Raw genomic sequence first — 17,516 nt, forward strand, 5'->3', positions numbered from 1 at the left:
ATAGGCAAATGAACTCTTCCACCATAGCCTTCCAAACCGAGGAGTGTATCAGTCATCTCTTCTGGATGTTCCCAAGTATCTGGGGCTGGTTTAGCACAGGGCTAAATAGCTGGCTTTGAAAGTAGACCAAGGCAGGCCAGCAGCACGGTTCAATTGCCGTACCAGCCTCCCCGAACAGGCGCCAGAATGTGGCGACTAGGGGCTTTTCACAGTAACTTCTTTACTAGGAGAGTGGTTAGGGTGTGGAATGGACTGCCTGCTGTGATAGTGGAGTCGGACACTTTAGGAACTTTCAAGCGGTTATTGGATAGGCACATGGAGCACACCAGAATTACAGGGAGTGGGATAGCTTGATCTTGGTTTCGGCCAATGCTCGGCACAACATCGAGGGCCGAAGGGCCTGTTCTGTGCTGTATTGTTCTATGTTCATTTGAAGCCTACTTGTGACAATAAGTGATTTTCATTTCATTTCATTTCATTTCAAGTTACCAGCAACTGAGGCATGACCAAGTGCAGAAGCAGGTCATCGGACTGGGACTCAGCAGATTCCTGACCTCCAGCAATCCTCTCAGTGTCAACACCCTGGAATGTCTCCGCCTCGGCCTGCTGTTGTTCTGACATTGAAAAATGAAAAATGAAAATCGCTTATTGTCTCGAGTAGGCTTCAATGAAGTTACTGTGAAAAGACCCTAGTCGCCACATTCCGGCGCCTGTCCGGGGAGGCTGGTACGGGAATCGAACCGTGCTGCTGGCCTGCTTGGTCTGCTTTATAAGCCAGCGATTTAGCCCAGTGAGATAAACCAGCCCAATTGTGATGTCCTCATCAAACTGTGACCCCGAGGCTACTCTAAAACTAAATCTTACTGAGGTGTGTGCTGGTGGAGGGTGTGGGTGAGCACTGTGATGGATCTTCAATGTCGGGGTCTGTGATGGATCTTCAATGTCGGGGTCTGTGATGGATCTCCCCACACACACGGGGAGGACGTGCAGACTCCGCACAGACAGTGACCCAGCCGGGAATCGAACCTGAGACCCTGGAGCTGTGAAGCATTTATGCTAACCACCATGCTACCGTGCTGCCAAAAATGTCAGGGTCTGTGATAGATCTTCAATGTCGGGGTCTGTGATGGATCTTCAGTGTCGGGGTCTGTGATGGATCTTCAATGTCGGGGTCTGTGATGGATCTTCAATGTCGGGGTCTGTGATGGATCTTCAATGTCGGGGTCTGTGATGGATCTTCAGTGTCGGGGTCTGTGATGGATCTTCAATGTCGGGGTCTGTGATGGATCTTTAATGTCGGGGTCTGTGATGGATCTTCAATGTCGGGGTCTGTGATGCATCTTCAATGTCGGGGTCTGTGATGGATCTTCAATGTCGGGGTCTGTGATGGATCTTCAATGTCGGGGTCGGTGATGGATCTTCAATGTCGGGGTCTGTGATGGATCTTCAATGTCGGGGTCTGTGATGGATCTTCAATGTCGGGGTCTGTGATGCATCTTCAATGTCGGGGTCTGTGATGGATCTTCAATGTCGGGGTCTGTGATGGACCTTCAATGTCGGGGTCTGTGATGGATCTTTAATGTCGGGGTCTGTGATGCATCTTCAATGTCGGGGTCTGTGATGGATCTTCAATGTCGGGGTCTGTGATGGATCTTCAATGTCGGGGTCGGTGATGGATCTTCAATGTCGGGGTCTGTGATGGATCTTTAATGTCGGGGTCTGTGATGGATCTTCAACGTCGGGGTCTGTGATGGATCTTCAATGTCGGGGTGGGTGATGGATCTTCAATGTCGGGGTCTGTGATGGATCTTCAATGTCGGGGTCTGTGATGGATCTTCAATGTCGGGGTCGGTGATGGATCTTCAATGTCGGGGTCGGTGATGGATCTTCAATGTCGGGGTCTGTGATGGATCTTCAATGTTGGGGTCTGTGATGGATCTTCAATGTCGGGGTCTGTGTTGGGTCTTCAATGTCGGGGTCTGTGATGAATCTTCAATGTCGGGGTCTGTGATGCATCTTCAATGTCGGGGTCTGTGATGGATCTTCAATGTCGGGGTCTGTGATGGATCTTCAATGTTGGGGTCTGTGATGCATCTTCAATGTCGGGGTCTGTGATGGATCTTCAATGTCGGGGTCTGTGATGGATCTTCAATGTCGGGGTCTGTGATGGATCTTCAATGTCGGGGTCGGTGATGGATCTTCAATGTCGGGGTCTGTGATGGATCTTTAATGTCGGGGTCTGTGATGGATCTTTAATGTCGGGGTCTGTGATGGATCTTCAATGTCGGGGTCTGTGGTGGATCTTCAATGTCGGAGTCTGTGATGGATCTTCAATGTCGGGGTCTGTGATGGATCTTCAATGTCGGGATCAGCGATGGATCTTCAATGTCGGGGTCTGTGATGGATCTTTAATGTCGGGGTGGGTGATGGATCTTCAATGTCGGGGTCAGTGATGGATCTTCAATGTCGGGGTCTGTGATGGATCTTCAATGTCGGGGTCTGTGATGGATCTTCAATGTCGGGGTCTGTGATGGATCTTCAATGTCGGGGTCTGTGATGGATCTTCAATGTCAGAGTCTGTGAATCCCTTCTCAGTGCTGCCTTTGGGGCTAAGTTTTTTAAAATAAATTTAGTGTACCCTATTAATTTCTTCCAATTAAGGGGCAATTTAGCGTGGCCAATCCACCTAGCCTTCACATCTTTGGGTTGTGGGGGCAAAACCCAGGCAAACACGGGTAGAATGTGCAAACTCCACACGGACAGTGACCCAGAGTCGGGATCGAACCTGGGACCTTAGCACCGTGAGGCTACAGGCCTAACCCACTGAGCCACCGTGCTGCCTCTCTTGGGGCTAAGTTGAGGACCTGGCTGGTTAACTCCCTCGGCTGCTTCCCAGATGTGCCTATGACAGAAAGGAGAGGTCATTAGTGGATGGCAGGAGCCTTTAGAAACAGCAGACATGACTGACAGCATTGTTGTCAGATGGATGATGGAGTGTTGGATCCTCACTTGGTTTCTCATCACCGACCTCACCATCGGCACAAGAGTGGTCAACATTCTCCGCAGCCAGCTGGAATGCTCCGCCTTCGAAGCCTATGATGACCTGGAGTTCTGGCATCCCTCCAGCCATCTGGGATCTCTCCCTCTTGTTGTGAACCAGCTTTTCCTACATGACGACAGATGGAGATGTCCGTGTGGAGTTTGCACATTCTCTCCGTGTCTGCGTGGGTTGCACCCCCACAACCCAAAGATATGTAGGTGGATTGGCCATGCTAAATTGCCCCTTAATTGGAAAAATAAATTGGGTACTCTAAGTTTATAAAAAAACCAAATGAAGACAGATGGAGAGAGTGTAAGCAGGGCACATGCCAGGGAAGATGATGTGGATGGCGATTGGGTCCAGTGAGGTGATGAGGAAATGATCTGCGGGAAAGATGAAGATGTATGTGGGTAACGGAGTGATGGTGTCCCAGAGTTGGCTGTGAGTGAGATCCGCGTGGGTACAATGGGTGTGTGAGTTGAGGGTAATAAGAGTGACTTACCCTGGCTGAATGGAGGAGATAATTCATCCTCTAGTGGCACTGGATGGCTGTTCTCTGCTGCAGGGCGTTGGCATTCAAAACTGCTGCCACAGCCTCCCATGCTGGGTTTGTGACCTTGCTGCTGGCCTTTTGCCCTGAGCGCAGATAGAATATGTCATGTTGGGCCTCAGCAGCATTGAAGAGTCTCTCCAGGGAGGCGTCGGAGAATTTCAGGGTGGATTTCTGGGCAGCTACTGCTTCCCAACAAGCTATGAAGTGCGGCTGGTGGGCGCTGGGGTGGCCTTCAAATGTGGCGCTCTGATGATTGTGCCGCTGATGTGGTGACGGGTGGGAGAATCAGAGGCTACCCTGCCACCGATAGAGCGCGGAACCCATGGTTTAACATTTTTGGTATTAAATGCCGCCTTTTTTTGTTGGGAAAAGCCCCCATTCCCGTCAGTGGGCTCAATGTGGCTTTTTCTGCCCTCCATTGGCCTTTGCCGATTTCCGGGAAAATCAAATGGAAGATTTACAGGTGGAATGTGAGGAAGAACTTTTGTGATGACCTGGAAATTGCTGTCCTCAAGGGTGGTGGAAATGGAAACAATCATTGGCTTCAAAAGGAAATTGGATGGGCATTTAAAGGCACTGAACTTGCAGGGCCACCTGAGCAGGTGGCTGGGACTGACTGGATCACTCCACGCTGGTGTAAATGGCTGCATGACTCTTAACCAACTCCTCCCATCATTCACAAGCCACATCTTTTGATACTATGAATACTGCTCACCTCTGGCATTTCTGTGAATGCAGCTGTTGATGTTGATTATTTCTCACTGATTCTTGCCCTGCAGAGAAACCCCCCCTCCCCCGGAAGCAACTGCCTCATAAAAATGGCTGAGTAAATTTGAGATAGGTTATGCATTCATCCATATATGACAGTGTCAGAATTTAGTCATTGAATTGCATGTTTCAAACAAAATCATTAGAAGTTATAAAAAAAGTTCAAAACATGTCTTAATTGATCCTGAAACTAATTGTGATCCACATTATTCGACTTCCTTTTCATAGAATTTACAGTGTAGAAGGAGGTCATTCGGCCCATCGAGTCTACACTATAAGAGAGAACCACTGTATAATGTAGTTTTAGGGAGCATAGCCTCAAAATAAGGAGAAAAAGATTTAGGACTGAGTTTCGGAGGAACTTCTTCACCCAAAGGGTTGTGAATCTATGGAATTCCTTGCCCAGTGAAGCAGTTGAGGCTCCTTCATTAAATGTTTTTAAGATAAAGATATAGGGCGCGATTCTCCGCTGCCCACGACGGGTCGGAGAATAGCGGGAGGGCGTCCCCGACATTTTTCACGCCCTCCCGCTATTCTCCCCCCTCCACGGCCGCCCCACGACACGAATCGCTGCTCGCCGTTTTCTACGAGGGGCCAGATGGCCTACTCCTGCTCCTAGTTCTGATGTTTAGTTCATCTTCTTCACATGATTTTCCCCAACTTTTTAATGGGCTGGCAATTGGTGACGTTCTTTCCTTAATTAAGATTTTGAAGAAGAGACTCCCCCGGCTTCAAGCGACATCCCCCCTTTGTATAATAATAATCTTTATTGTCACAAGTTGGCTTACATTGACACTGTAATGAAGTTACTGTGAAAAGCTCCCAGTTGACACATTCCGGCGCCTGTTCAGGTACACAGAGGGAGAATTCAGAAAGTCCAAATTACGTTAACAGCACATCTTTTGGGACTTGTAGGAAGAAACCGGAGCACCCTGAGGAAACCCACGCAGACACAGGGAGAACATGCAGACCCTGCACAGACAGTGCCAGGAATCGAACCTGGGACCCTGGCGCTGTGAAGCAACAATGCTAACCACTATGCTACCGTGCCACCCATCTTAAGGAGAAACAGTTATTCAGGAATGAGTTCATTTCAATTCCCACAAGCTTGATGCTTTTTCTCATGACATAGAATAAAGTATTGTTTTTACATGTTTTGGAATACGAATGAAATGTGAGAAGTTTCAAAAAGAACATTTTCATGGCACGAGTTTCCAATATCTTCTGTTTGTGTGAACCTGGAAAAAAACAAATGTTACAATCACCCAGTTTCTGTGTATTAACACCAGGATTATACAAAGAGAATTAGAGAACATAATTTGTCTCAGCTTGGCTTGTATTCCCTGAAGTATAAAAGATTCAGCAGTGATGTAATGAGGCGTTTGAGATAAATAAATGATCTGTTGGGGTAGAGGCAGTGAAAATATTTCCTCTAGTGCAACAGTCCGAAACAACCGAGAGCTGGATTAGTCAGGGCTGGTGCCAGAAAACATTTCTTCATTCAAATCTGAAACTCTCTCTCCGAAACACTGTTTACAGTGATCCAGGGGGAGAAATGCATGAATGATATGCGTGCTTTGTGGCTCTTAAAGGTCTGCATTTTCGCTCCCAAATTCCCAGTTTCAAAAACCCCACCGGGGAAATGGTGCCCTGGAATTCTGGGTTTTCAGTCCAGGGTTGGGATTGGGGTTGGGGGGCGCGGGGATGATGTTCTCATGGCGGGCAATCCCAGGAATCATTTGGAGGCCATCGGGTGTGGAGGCTGGCTGGGCAAAAGGCCAGCCTCAGTGTTCCAGCAGGGTAGCATGGTGGTTAGCATAAATGCTTCACAGCTCCAGGGTCCCAGGTTCGATTCCCGGCTGGGTCACTGTCTGTGTGGAGTCTGCACGTCCTCCCCCTGTGTGCGTGGGTTTCCTCCGGGTGCTCGGGTTTCCTCCCACAGTCCAAAGATGTGCGGGTTAGGTGGATTGGCCATGCTAAATTGCCCGTAGTGTGCTAATAAAAGTAAGCTTAAGGGGGGGTTGTTGGGTTACGGGTATAGGGTGGATACGTGGGTTTGAGTAGGGTGATCATGGCTCGGCACAACATTGAGGGCCGAAGGGCCTGTTCTGTGCTGTACTGTTCTATGTTCTATATGAAAAGTTAAATAAAACAACAATAAGCCCTCACCTCTCACATGCCTTGTACACCCCCTATACATTCCCCATGCCCTATCCATACTAATCAACACCATTCCCATGACAACTTCCACCCCCAACCAGTCTCCGTGACTCCACACACCATCCATGCCTCCACCCATTCCCCACAGCCCTTCATAGTCCCTGTGCCAACTAAGTAAAAATCATGCTCCCAACCCACCACACATCACCCTTACAAATAGCTGGCTTGTAATGCAGAACAAGGCCAGCAACACGGGCTCAATTCCCGTACCGGCCTTCCCGAACAGGTGCCGGAATGTGGCGACTAGGGGCTTTTCACAGCAACTTCATTGAAGCCTACTTGTGGCAATAAGCGATTATTATTATTACCCATATACCTACCATGCCAACTCACCAGTATTTACCATGGGAAGACCTTAGGAGCTCAGGAGTCAGGCCATTATTATAGAAAAACACACTCCCATTAAAAAAATATCATTCACTGCATTCATCATCCTTTAATTCCGTATAAAAACAAGTGTTTGTATCCATAGTCCCACATCAAACAGTTTATAAGCATTTGGAGCTATCAATCAAACTGTGAACTGTCAGGTACACCACTGCAATAATAAAAGGTTATGAAATCAGTCATTCTGTTTCAATCCTGTAATGATAACCCTCGGGTTAATGTCAAGGGATAGAGTGAAGTAGCAAGCACTGATTTTTTAAAAGCACTGTAGGCAGTTTTATCAAATATTTAAAAGGCAGATTTAAATCCCCCGATGGTTTGACATTTCTCTTGACTGTTCAAATGATCTTCCAATTCCACTGAGGTTATGGACTTTTTGCATACATTGCACCCTCCCTCTCCTCCGGAAACCTTGCACCTTCTCCAACCAAGTCCAAAGTGCACAAGTTGTGTTTTGGACATCCAGGTCAGAGCTGACTGAGACAGCTGCACTTTAACATGCGCAGTTGCCTCCATGAACCACAGATGCAAATTTTGTGCGGGGGCAGGTTCAGGGGTGGGATTTCCGGATTTGTGCCTCTGTCACCATTTTCACAAAGGCGGAAATCCTGTCGACGTGAAAATTCAGCCTAAAGTGTTTCTGCTACTTGTAAAGGCGAGACATTGACAAACAGTTGTGCCTGAAATACCTTAGCCGTGGTCATATGTTTTTTAGTGCCTTGAACAAAGAAAAGCATCCGAAGGTGGTTCATTGTGGGATTGCTGAACAAAACACACAGCAGGTAAAAGAAAGAGATTAAAGAGGTAACCGAAGGCTCGGGCTTTGCTCCTTTGAGGATTTTGGGCGGAGTGGGCGAGGGGAGTAAATGGAGATGGAGCCAATATCACCGAGACTCTGAAATGGCGGTTGCCGGTAGTGAGGGCAGACACGGCGAGAATGCCCAGCACTGCCTGGGACACTGAAAGAAGCAGGCAGGCTTTGGTCTGCCTTGTAACCAAAAGGCAGCATGTCCAAAAATGCAGCACTCCTGCAGTGTCAACCAAAATTATGTGCCTCTAACTGAGGAATGAGACGACCACAAACTGGGTAAAACTGACACAGTAGAAGCAAGTCTGTAACATTATGAAAAGGAAAAACATTTGCATCTCATACGAAGAACAGGCAGAGGGTTGAACTCTAATAACCTTCACATTACAGCATGAAACAGTGTGACTTACCTTCAACCAATGGAAACTTAATATGCAGACACACCAGCATCAGGCGGTTTCCTGGGCCAATGAGCTGTTGGGAATTAAATATTGAATCATGGTCAATATAAAGTTGCAATATCCTGTTATTTTTAAACAGAACATACTTTCCATTTCAATAATAGGGAATTACTAAAAGAAGAAACTAAAGTCGCAGAATGTAATGTTCTTGGCAGTGTCAGGTATCACAGCGGAATTCTCTTTCTGATTTTAAAGGGGCAGTGTCTTTACAAAATGATGCTTTGGGTGAGATCTTTCCTATTCCTGTGGAGGGAAAAATGTTTGGCAAGATGCTGTCATTCACAGGGGCGCACCAGAACTGGATTGTGGGCTGTAGTTTTGGAATTTGTGCCTCAAGCACTGGGAACACACATTACAAAACGCATGTGTGGCACATGTGATTCTCCATCTACTGAATGGGACGGACTGAACACTGTATCGTGCACAGACCTGGCGGCCTTAGACAGCCCTCTGGTCAACAAAGCTTTCTGCAAGGAATGTCGAAAGTGGAAGTTTACACTGTCAGGAAATCAAGACGCGTGGGAAGGACGATGAGCCCTATGGAATTTTCCATACTTTATGGGCAGGGAATTCTACAGCATCCACTGCCCTCTGCACCAAATTCCTTATTTGCACTCATGGCAGATGAATCTCCATACCTGGAGCACAATTTTGATTGATTCACACTTCTTTATTTTTAAAATATTTTTATTCTCCTAATTTTCCACATTGTCATCAAATAGACATCCAACAAAAGATAACCAACAATAACAAATACAATAGCAATCCCCCAACTAACAACCCCTTCATCATACAAACCCAAACCTCCGCCTTACATCCCAAATACAAAACAAATAAGAGAATCCATGGTCATCCCATACATGGTAAACAATAAACCATACACTCAACCCCACCCTAACCGCACCCCCTTAATATTTGATGGCATCCAATTCTTGAAAGTGCATGATGAACAAAGCCCATGTGTTGTAGAACCCGTCCGTCCTTCCCCTCAGCTCAAACCCCACCTTCTTGAGCGTTGAAAATTCCAGCAGGTCCCTCTGCCGTGCCGAGGCACAGGGCGGAGAAGCTGGCCTGCACCCCAACAGGACCCCCCTTCGGGCATTCAACGAGGCGAAGGCTAAGACATCTGCTCCCGCACCCGCCTCCAGCCCGGGCTGGTCTGACACCCGCCTTGGTCCGAACCTCACATGCACCACCCCTGAGGTAACCTTAAAAACCTCCCTCCAGTACCCTTCCAGTTTCGGGCAGGACCAAAACATGTGAACATGGTTTGCGGGGCTCCCACCCAGTGTTCATACATATCCTCCACCCCCTCAAAGAGTCAGCTCATCCTCGCCCTCGTGAGGTGTGCCCGATATACCACCTTCAACTGTACCAGCCCCAACCTCGCATACAATGTTGAGGCATTCACCCTCCGGAGCACATCACATCGAATAACATTTATACATTCTTGAATTACCGATGGTTAAAACACAGAAACGTGTCAGTTCACCCACAAAGTGTGTGTCAGGGTTTGTCTCCTGATCAAAGTTTGAAAATAATGCAGAGTTTTGTTCAGGCGAGCAGAGAAAATCTCTCGCCATTGGTCGGAGAGCTGGTGAGTAGAAGGCATAAATGTTAAATTATCACCGGGCTAAGGGACAAACTAGGAGAATGTATTTTACTCAGGAGGGTTGTTCAGATATAAAATTCACTACCAGAAAAATGGTAAACCATATACATAATGTCTTTGAAAAGAAACTTGAATAAATACTTGGAAAGGAATAAAACAATAAAATGGTAGGACATATGGCAATTGTCCCTTTAAGGGCAACACAGCAGAGTAAGGGTCACATGGCCTATGTGACCAAGCAGGACTCAGAGTGTGGAATCACCTCATGATGACAGAGAGAGGCTCCTTGGCAAAGATATATCTTTGGATCTAGCAAGAGCCATGAGGCTGCTATAATTCTTATTAATAAATACTTTCGTGTTCATTAATGAAGTCTGTGAAAGTGCCTCTTTACATCTGGTGACAAAGATAAACTATCCTTTTAAAAAAAATAATTTTAGAGTACCCAATTAATTTTTGCAATTAAGGGACAATTTAGCATGTTCAATCCACCTAAACCTGCACATTTTTTCGGTTGTGGGGGGCGAAACCCACGCAAACACGGGGAGAATGTGCAAACTCCACACAGACAGTGACCCAGAGCCGGGATCGAACCTGGGACCTCGGCGCCGTGAGGCCACAGTGCTAACCCACCGCGCCACCGTGCTGCCCCAGGATAAACTATCCTGACAATGTCTCTGGCCCAAAACTTTTTAGGGTCTGTTTTAATCGATGCCAAAAAAAAGTACTTTCATTTCCTATATTTATCAAAGTGCGTGAAGGGAGCCAGGAGTTTAGAGTACAGCTGACTGGAAGCAGAGTCGGAGGGCGGAGGTCCAGTTGGTCCACGGGGCAGCTAATTCTGTTAAGTAAGAGGGGATGGAGGCTAGGGCAGTTGCATGCTCCTCCTGTATGATGTGGGTGGTGAGGGGTACCACTGGTGCCCCCGCTGACTATACCTGCGGGAAGTTTACCCAACTCCAGCTCCTCAGAGACCGTGTTAAGGAACTGGAGCTGGAGCTGGAATGACTTCGGATCATCCGGGAGGCAGAGGGGGTTATCGAGAAGAGTTACAGGGAGGTAGCCACACCAAAGGTACTGGACAAGAGTAGCTGGGTTACAGTCAGGGGAAAGAAAACTAACAGGCAGACAGTGCAGGGATTCCTCGTGGCCATTCCCCTTCAAAACAAGTATACCGTTTTGGATGCTGTTGGGGGGATGACCTACCGGGGGAAGGCCCCAGCGGCCAGGTCTCTGGCACTGAGTCTGGCTCTGGGGCTCAGAAGGGAAGGGGGGAGCATAGAAAAGCAATAGTAATAGGAGATTCAATGGTTAGGGGAATAGATAGGAGATTCTGTGATCGCGAGCGAGACTCCCGAAAGGTATGTTGCCTCCCGGGTGCCAGGGCCAGGGATGTCTCGGATCGTGTCTTCAGGATCCTGAAAGGGGAGGGTGAGCAGCCAGAAGTCGTGGTGCACATTGGTACCAACGACGTAGGTAGGAAAAAGGGTGTGGAGGTAATAAACAAGTTTAGGGAGTTAGGCTGGAAGTTAAAAGTCAGGACAGACAGAGTTGTCATCTCTGGTTTGTTGCCGGTGCCACGTGATAGCGAGGCTAGGAATAGGGAGAGAGTGCAGTTGAACACGTGGCTGCAGGAATGGTGTAGGAGGGAGGGCTTCAGGTATTTGGATAATTGGAGCGCATTCTGGGGAAGGTGGGACCTGTACAAGCATGATGGGTTGCATCTGAACCAGAGGGGCACCAATATCCTGGGGGGGAGGTTTTCTAGTAGTCTTCGGGAGGGTTTAAACTAATTTGGCAGGGGAATGGGAACCGGATTTGTAGTCCAGCAACTAAGGAAGCCGATATTCAGGACGCCAAAGCACGTAGTGATGCAGTGGGGAAGGTAACACTGACAAAGGAGAGTACTTGCAGGCAAGGAGATGGGTTGAAGTGTGTATACTTTAATGCAAGAAGCATCAGGAATAAGGTGGGTGAACTTAAGGCATGGATCGGTACTTGGGACTAAGATGTGGTGGCCATCACGGAAACTTGGATAGAAGAGGGGCAGAAATGGTTGTTGGAGGTCCCTGGTTATAGATATTTCAACAAGATTAGGGAGGATGGTAAAAGAGGTGGGGGGGGGGGGGGGGTGGCATTGTTAATTAGAGATAGTATAACAGCTGCAGAAAGGCAGTTCGAGGGGGATCTGCCTGCTGAGGTAATATGGGTTGAAGTCAGAAATAGGAAAGGAGCAGTCACCTTGTTGGGAGTTTTCTATAGGCCCCCCAATAGCAGCAGAGATGTGGAGGAACAGATTGGGAAACAGATTTTGGAAAGGTGCAGAAGTCACAGGGTAGTAGTCATGGGTGACTTCAACTTCCCAAACATTGAGTGGAAACTCTTTAAATCAAATTGTTTGGATGGGGTAGTGTTTATGCAGTGTGTCCAGGAAGCTTTTCTAATACAGTATATAGATTGTCCGACCAGAGGGGAGGCCATATTGGATTTAGTACTTGGTAATGAACCAGGGCAGGTGATAGATTTGTTAGTGGGGGAGCATTTTGGAGGTAGTGACCACAATTCTGTGACTTTCACTTTAGTTATGGAGAGGGATAGGTGCGTGCAACAGGGCAAGGTTTATAATTGGGGGAAGGGTAAATACAATGCTGTCAGACAAGAATTGAAGTGCAGAAGTTGGGAACATAGGCTGTCAGGGAAGGACACAAGTGAAATGTGGAACTTGTTCAAGGAACAGGTACTGCGTGTCTTTGATATGTATGTCCCTGTCAGGCAGGGAAGAGATGGTCGAGTGAGGGAACCATGCCTGACAAGAGAGGTTGAATGTCTTGTTAAGAGGAAGAAGGAGACTTATGTAAGGCTGAAGAAACAAGGTTCAGACAGGGCGCTGGGGGGATACAAGATAGCCAGGAGGGAACTGAAGAAAGGGATTAGGAGAGCTAAGAGAGGGCATGAAAAATCTTTGGCAGGTAGGATCAAGGAAAACCCCAAGGCCTTTTACACATATGTGAGAAATATGAGAATGACTAGAGTGAGGGTAGGTCCGATCAAGGACAGTAGCGGGAGATTGTATATTGAGTCTGAAGAGATATGAGAGGTCTTGAACAAGTATTTTTCTTCAGTATTTACAAACGAGAGGGGCCATATTGTTGGAGAGGACAGTGTGAAACAGACTGATAAGCTCAAGGAGATACTTGTCAGGAAGGAAGATGTGTTGCGCGTTTTGAAAAACTTGAGGATAGACAAGTCCCCAAGGCCTGACGGGATATATCCAAGGATTCTATGGGAAGCAAGAAATGAAATTGCAGAGCCGTTGGCAATGATCTTTTCATCCTCGCTGTCAACAGGGGTGGTACCAGAGGATTGGAGAGTGGTGAATGTCGTGCCCCTGTTCAAAAAAGGGAATAGGGATAACCCTGGGAATTACAGGCCAGTTAGTCTTACTTCAGTGGTAGGAAAAGTAATGGAAAGGGTACTGAGGGGTAGGATTTCTGAGCATCTGGAAAGGCACTGCTTGATTAGGGATAGTCAGCACGGATTTGTGAGGGGTAGGTCTTGCCTTACAAGCCTTATTGACTTCTTTGAGGAGGTGACCAAGCATGTGGATGAAGGTAAAGCAGTGGATGTAGTGTACATGGATTTTAGTAAGGCATTTGATAAGGTTCCCCATTGTAGGCTTGTGCAGAAAGTAAGGAGGCATGGGACAGTGGGAAATTTGGCCAGTTGGATAACAAACTGGCTAACCGATAGAAGACAGAGAGTGGTGGTGGATGGCAAATATTCAGCCTGGAGCCCAGTTTTCAGAGGCGTACCACAGGGATCAGTTCTGGGTCCTCTGCTGTTTGTGATTTTCATTAACGACTTGGATGAGGGAGTTGAAGGGTGGGTCAGTAAATTTGCAGATGATACGAAGATTGGTGGAGTTGTGGATAGTGAGGAGGGCTGTTGTCGGCTTCAAAGAGACATAGATAGAATGCAGAGCTGGGCTGAGAAATGGCAGATGGAGTTTAACCCTGACAAGTGTGAGGTTGTCCATTTTGGAAAGACAAATATGAATGCGGAATACAGGGTTAACGGTAGGGTTCTTGGCAATGTGGAGGAGCAGAGAGATCTTGGGGTCTATGTTCATAGATCTTTGAAAGTTGCCACTCAAGTGGATAGAGCTGTGAAGAAGGCCTATTGTGTGCTAGCGTTCATTAGCAGAGGGATTGAATTTAAGAGCCGTGAGGTGATGATGCAGCTGTACAAAACCTTGGTCAGGCCACATTTGGAGTACTGTGTGCAGTTCTGGTCGCCTCATTTTAGGAAGGATGTGGAAGCTTTGGAAAAGGTGCAAAGGAGATTTACCAGGATGTTGCCTGGAATGGAGAGTAGGTCATACGAGGAAAGGTTGAGGGTGCTAGGCCTTTTCTCATTAGAACGGAGAAGGATGAGGGGCGACTTGATAGAGGTTTATAAGATGATCAGGGGAATAGATAGAGTAGACAGAGACTTTTTCCCCGGGTGGAACACACCATTACAAGGGGATATATATTTAAGATAAATGGTGGAAGATATAGAGGGGATGTCAGAGGTACAGAATGCACTGCCTGTGGAAGTAGTTGAGTCGGAAACGTTAGGGACCTTCAAGCGGCTATTGGATAGGTACATGGATTATGGTAGAATAATGGAGTGTAGGTTAACTTCTTAAGGGCAGCACGGTAGCATTGTGGATAGCACAATTGCTTCACAGCTCCAGGGTCCCAAGGTCGATTTCGACTTGGGTCACTGTCTGTGCGGAGTCTGCACATCCTCCACGTGTGTGCGTGGGTTTCCTCCGGGTACTCCGGTTTCCTCCCACAGTCCAAAGATGTGCAGGTTGGGTGGATTGGCCATGCAAAATTGTCCAAAATTCTATGATTAACCTAGGACAAAAGTTTGGCGCAACATTGTGGGCCGAAGGGCCTGTTCTGTGCTGTATTTCTCTATCTTATCAAAATGCCTCTCTTTGGGCGAATAGACCCATTTAACTCCTCCATGGAGCACAGAAAACTATACGTCGAACGCCTTGGGCATTATTTGCAAGCAAATAAAATAGGGGAGGAGCAAAATGCTATAACCTTATTTGCAGTCTTATGGCCCCAAGCATGCCCAACTCCAAATCATTTATTGAGCTTGTGAATTTAATAAAGGTTCAATTGCAACCTCAACCATCTGTCATACTCTAGGGATTCAAATTCAATTCAAGAGTGAGAACACCAGGCCGAAGGATTGTGACTTACATTGCTAAACTAAAGCAATTATTGAAGTATCATGATAATGGAACCACCCTAAATGACATGTTATAGAACAGGTTAGTTTGTGGTATGAACAACAATGCTATTCAATATTCCTCTGACCTGAAAAAATCCATTGTCTGTTACCTCTCTGTTTCCTATAATTCACAGGACCACAATACCAGAAGACATAGGAGCAGAATTAGGCCACTCGGGCCATTGAGTGTGCTCTGCCATTCAATCATGGCTGATATTTTTCTCATCCCCATTCTCCGGTCTTCTCCCCATAATCCCTGATCCTCTTATTAATCAAGAACCTATCTATCTCTGTCTTAAAGACACTCAGTGATTTGGCTCCACAGCTTTCTGCAGCAAAGAGTTCCACAGATTCACCACCCTCATTTCCTCCTCATCTCTGTTTTAAAGGATCGTCCCTTTAGTTTGAGATGATGCCCTCTGGTTCTAGTTTTTCCTACAAATGGAAACATCCTCTCCACGTCCACTCTATCCAGGCCTCACAGTATCCTTTAAGTTTCAATAAGATCCCCCTTGATCCTTCCAAACTCCAACACGTAGAAACCCAGAGTGCTCAAGCGTTCCTCATACGACAAGCTCTTCATTCCAGGGATCATTCTTGTGAACCTCCTCTGGGCCCTTTCTAAGGCCAGCACATCCTTCCTTAGAAACGGGGCCCAAAACTGCTCACAATACTCCAAATGGGGTCTGACCAGAACCTTATTTTGCCTCAGAAGTACATCCTTGCTCTTGTACTTTAGCCCTCTTGACATGAATGCTAACATTGCATTTGCCTTCCGAACTGCTGACTGAACCTGCACGCTAACCTTAAGAGAATCTTGAACAAGGACTCCCAACTCCCTTTGTGCTTCTGATTTCCTTAGCATTTCCCCATTTAGAAAATAGCCCATGCCTCCATTTCTCCTTCCAAAGTGCATAACCTCACACTTTTCCACATTGTACTCCATCTGCCTCTTCCTTGCCCACTCTCCTAGCCTGTCCAAGTCCTTCTGCAGCCCATCTGCTTCCTCAGTACTACCTCTACAGATCTTTGCACCATCTGAAAACTTAGCAACAGTGCCTTCAGTTCCTTCTTCCAGATCATTAATATATATTGTGAAAGGTTGTGGTCCCAGCACCGACCACTGAGGCACACCACCAGTCACCGGCTGCCACCCTGAAAAAGACCCCTTTATCCCCACTCTCTGCCTTCTGCCAGTCAGCCAATCCTCTATCCATGCCAGGGTCTCACCCTGAACACCATGGACTCTTAACTTATTTAATAATCTCCTAAGCAGCACCTTGTCAAAGGCCTTCTGGAAATCTAAATAAATCACGTCCACTGGTTCTCCTTTGGCTAGCTTCCTTGTTACTTCCTCAAAGAACTCTAACAAATTTATCAGACATGACCCCCCCTTAACGAAGCCGTGATGACTCAGTCTTATTTTATCATGCACTGCTAAATACTCCACAATCCCATCTTTAATAATGATCTCTAAAATTTTACCAATGACCAAAGTCAGGTTAATTGGCCTATACTTTCCCGTCTTCTGCTTCCCTCCCTTCTTAAACAGGGGTGTTACATTAGCCACTTTCCAGTCCTCTGGGACCTTTCCTGCCTCCAGTGATTCCTGAAAGATCACCACCAATGCCTCCACAATCTCGTGAGCTATCTCTTTTAGAATCCAGGGGTGTAGTCCATCCGGTCCAGGTGATTTATCCACCTTCAGACCTTTCAGTTTTCCCAGAACCTTCTCCTTAGTGATGGTCACTGCACTCACCTCTGCCCCCTGATTCTCCTGAAGCTCTGGCATTCCACTGGTGTCTTCCACCGTGAAGCCAATTTTCTATTCACGTTACTACTGTCACTTTTATTCCATGAGCCAAATCATTTCTCCCAACTCTGTGATGAGGCACTGTATCGTATGCCTTTTGAAAATCCATGTACGCCACATCAACAGCATTGGGGAGGCAGTGGCAAAGCGGTACTGTCGCTGGATCAAAAATCCAGAGATCCAGAGTCATGGGCTGCCATTCAAATCATGGCAGATGGAGAAATTTGAATTCAATAAATATCTGGAATCAGAAGTCTGAAGATGACAATGAAACCATGTCGATTGTTCAAAACCCATCTGGTTCATTAATGTCCTTTATGGAGAGAAATCTGTCGTTCTTACCTGGTCTGGCCTACATGTGACTCCAGACTCACAACAATGTGGTTAACTCTTAAATGGGCAATAAATGAGGGCCCAGCCATCGATGCCCATATCCCATTAATGAATAAAAAAATATATACCCTTATCAACCCTTACTGTTACATCTTCAAAAGACTCCAGCAAGTTAGGTAGGGGCACATGAAATAAAGTGGATGGTCAGATGGTAACCTCTCCGTTCACC

The 17,516-nt window shown here is 46.9% G+C and overlaps 1 protein-coding gene across 1 annotated transcript in view; it reads right to left on the reverse strand.

The window, feature by feature from the left end:
• LOC119963617 (vesicle transport protein SEC20-like) overlaps positions 1-3,642 on the reverse strand; it is a 34,776-nt gene extending 31,134 nt beyond the window's left edge. The window contains 1 exon segment of the mRNA XM_038792948.1: positions 3,543-3,642. Coding sequence (XP_038648876.1) covers positions 3,543-3,642 — 100 coding nt within the window.
• Positions 3,643-17,516: the final 13,874 nt, after the last annotated feature.

Source organism: Scyliorhinus canicula, chromosome 3 (assembly GCF_902713615.1).
Source record: "Scyliorhinus canicula chromosome 3, sScyCan1.1, whole genome shotgun sequence".
NCBI lineage: Eukaryota > Metazoa > Chordata > Chondrichthyes > Carcharhiniformes > Scyliorhinidae > Scyliorhinus > Scyliorhinus canicula.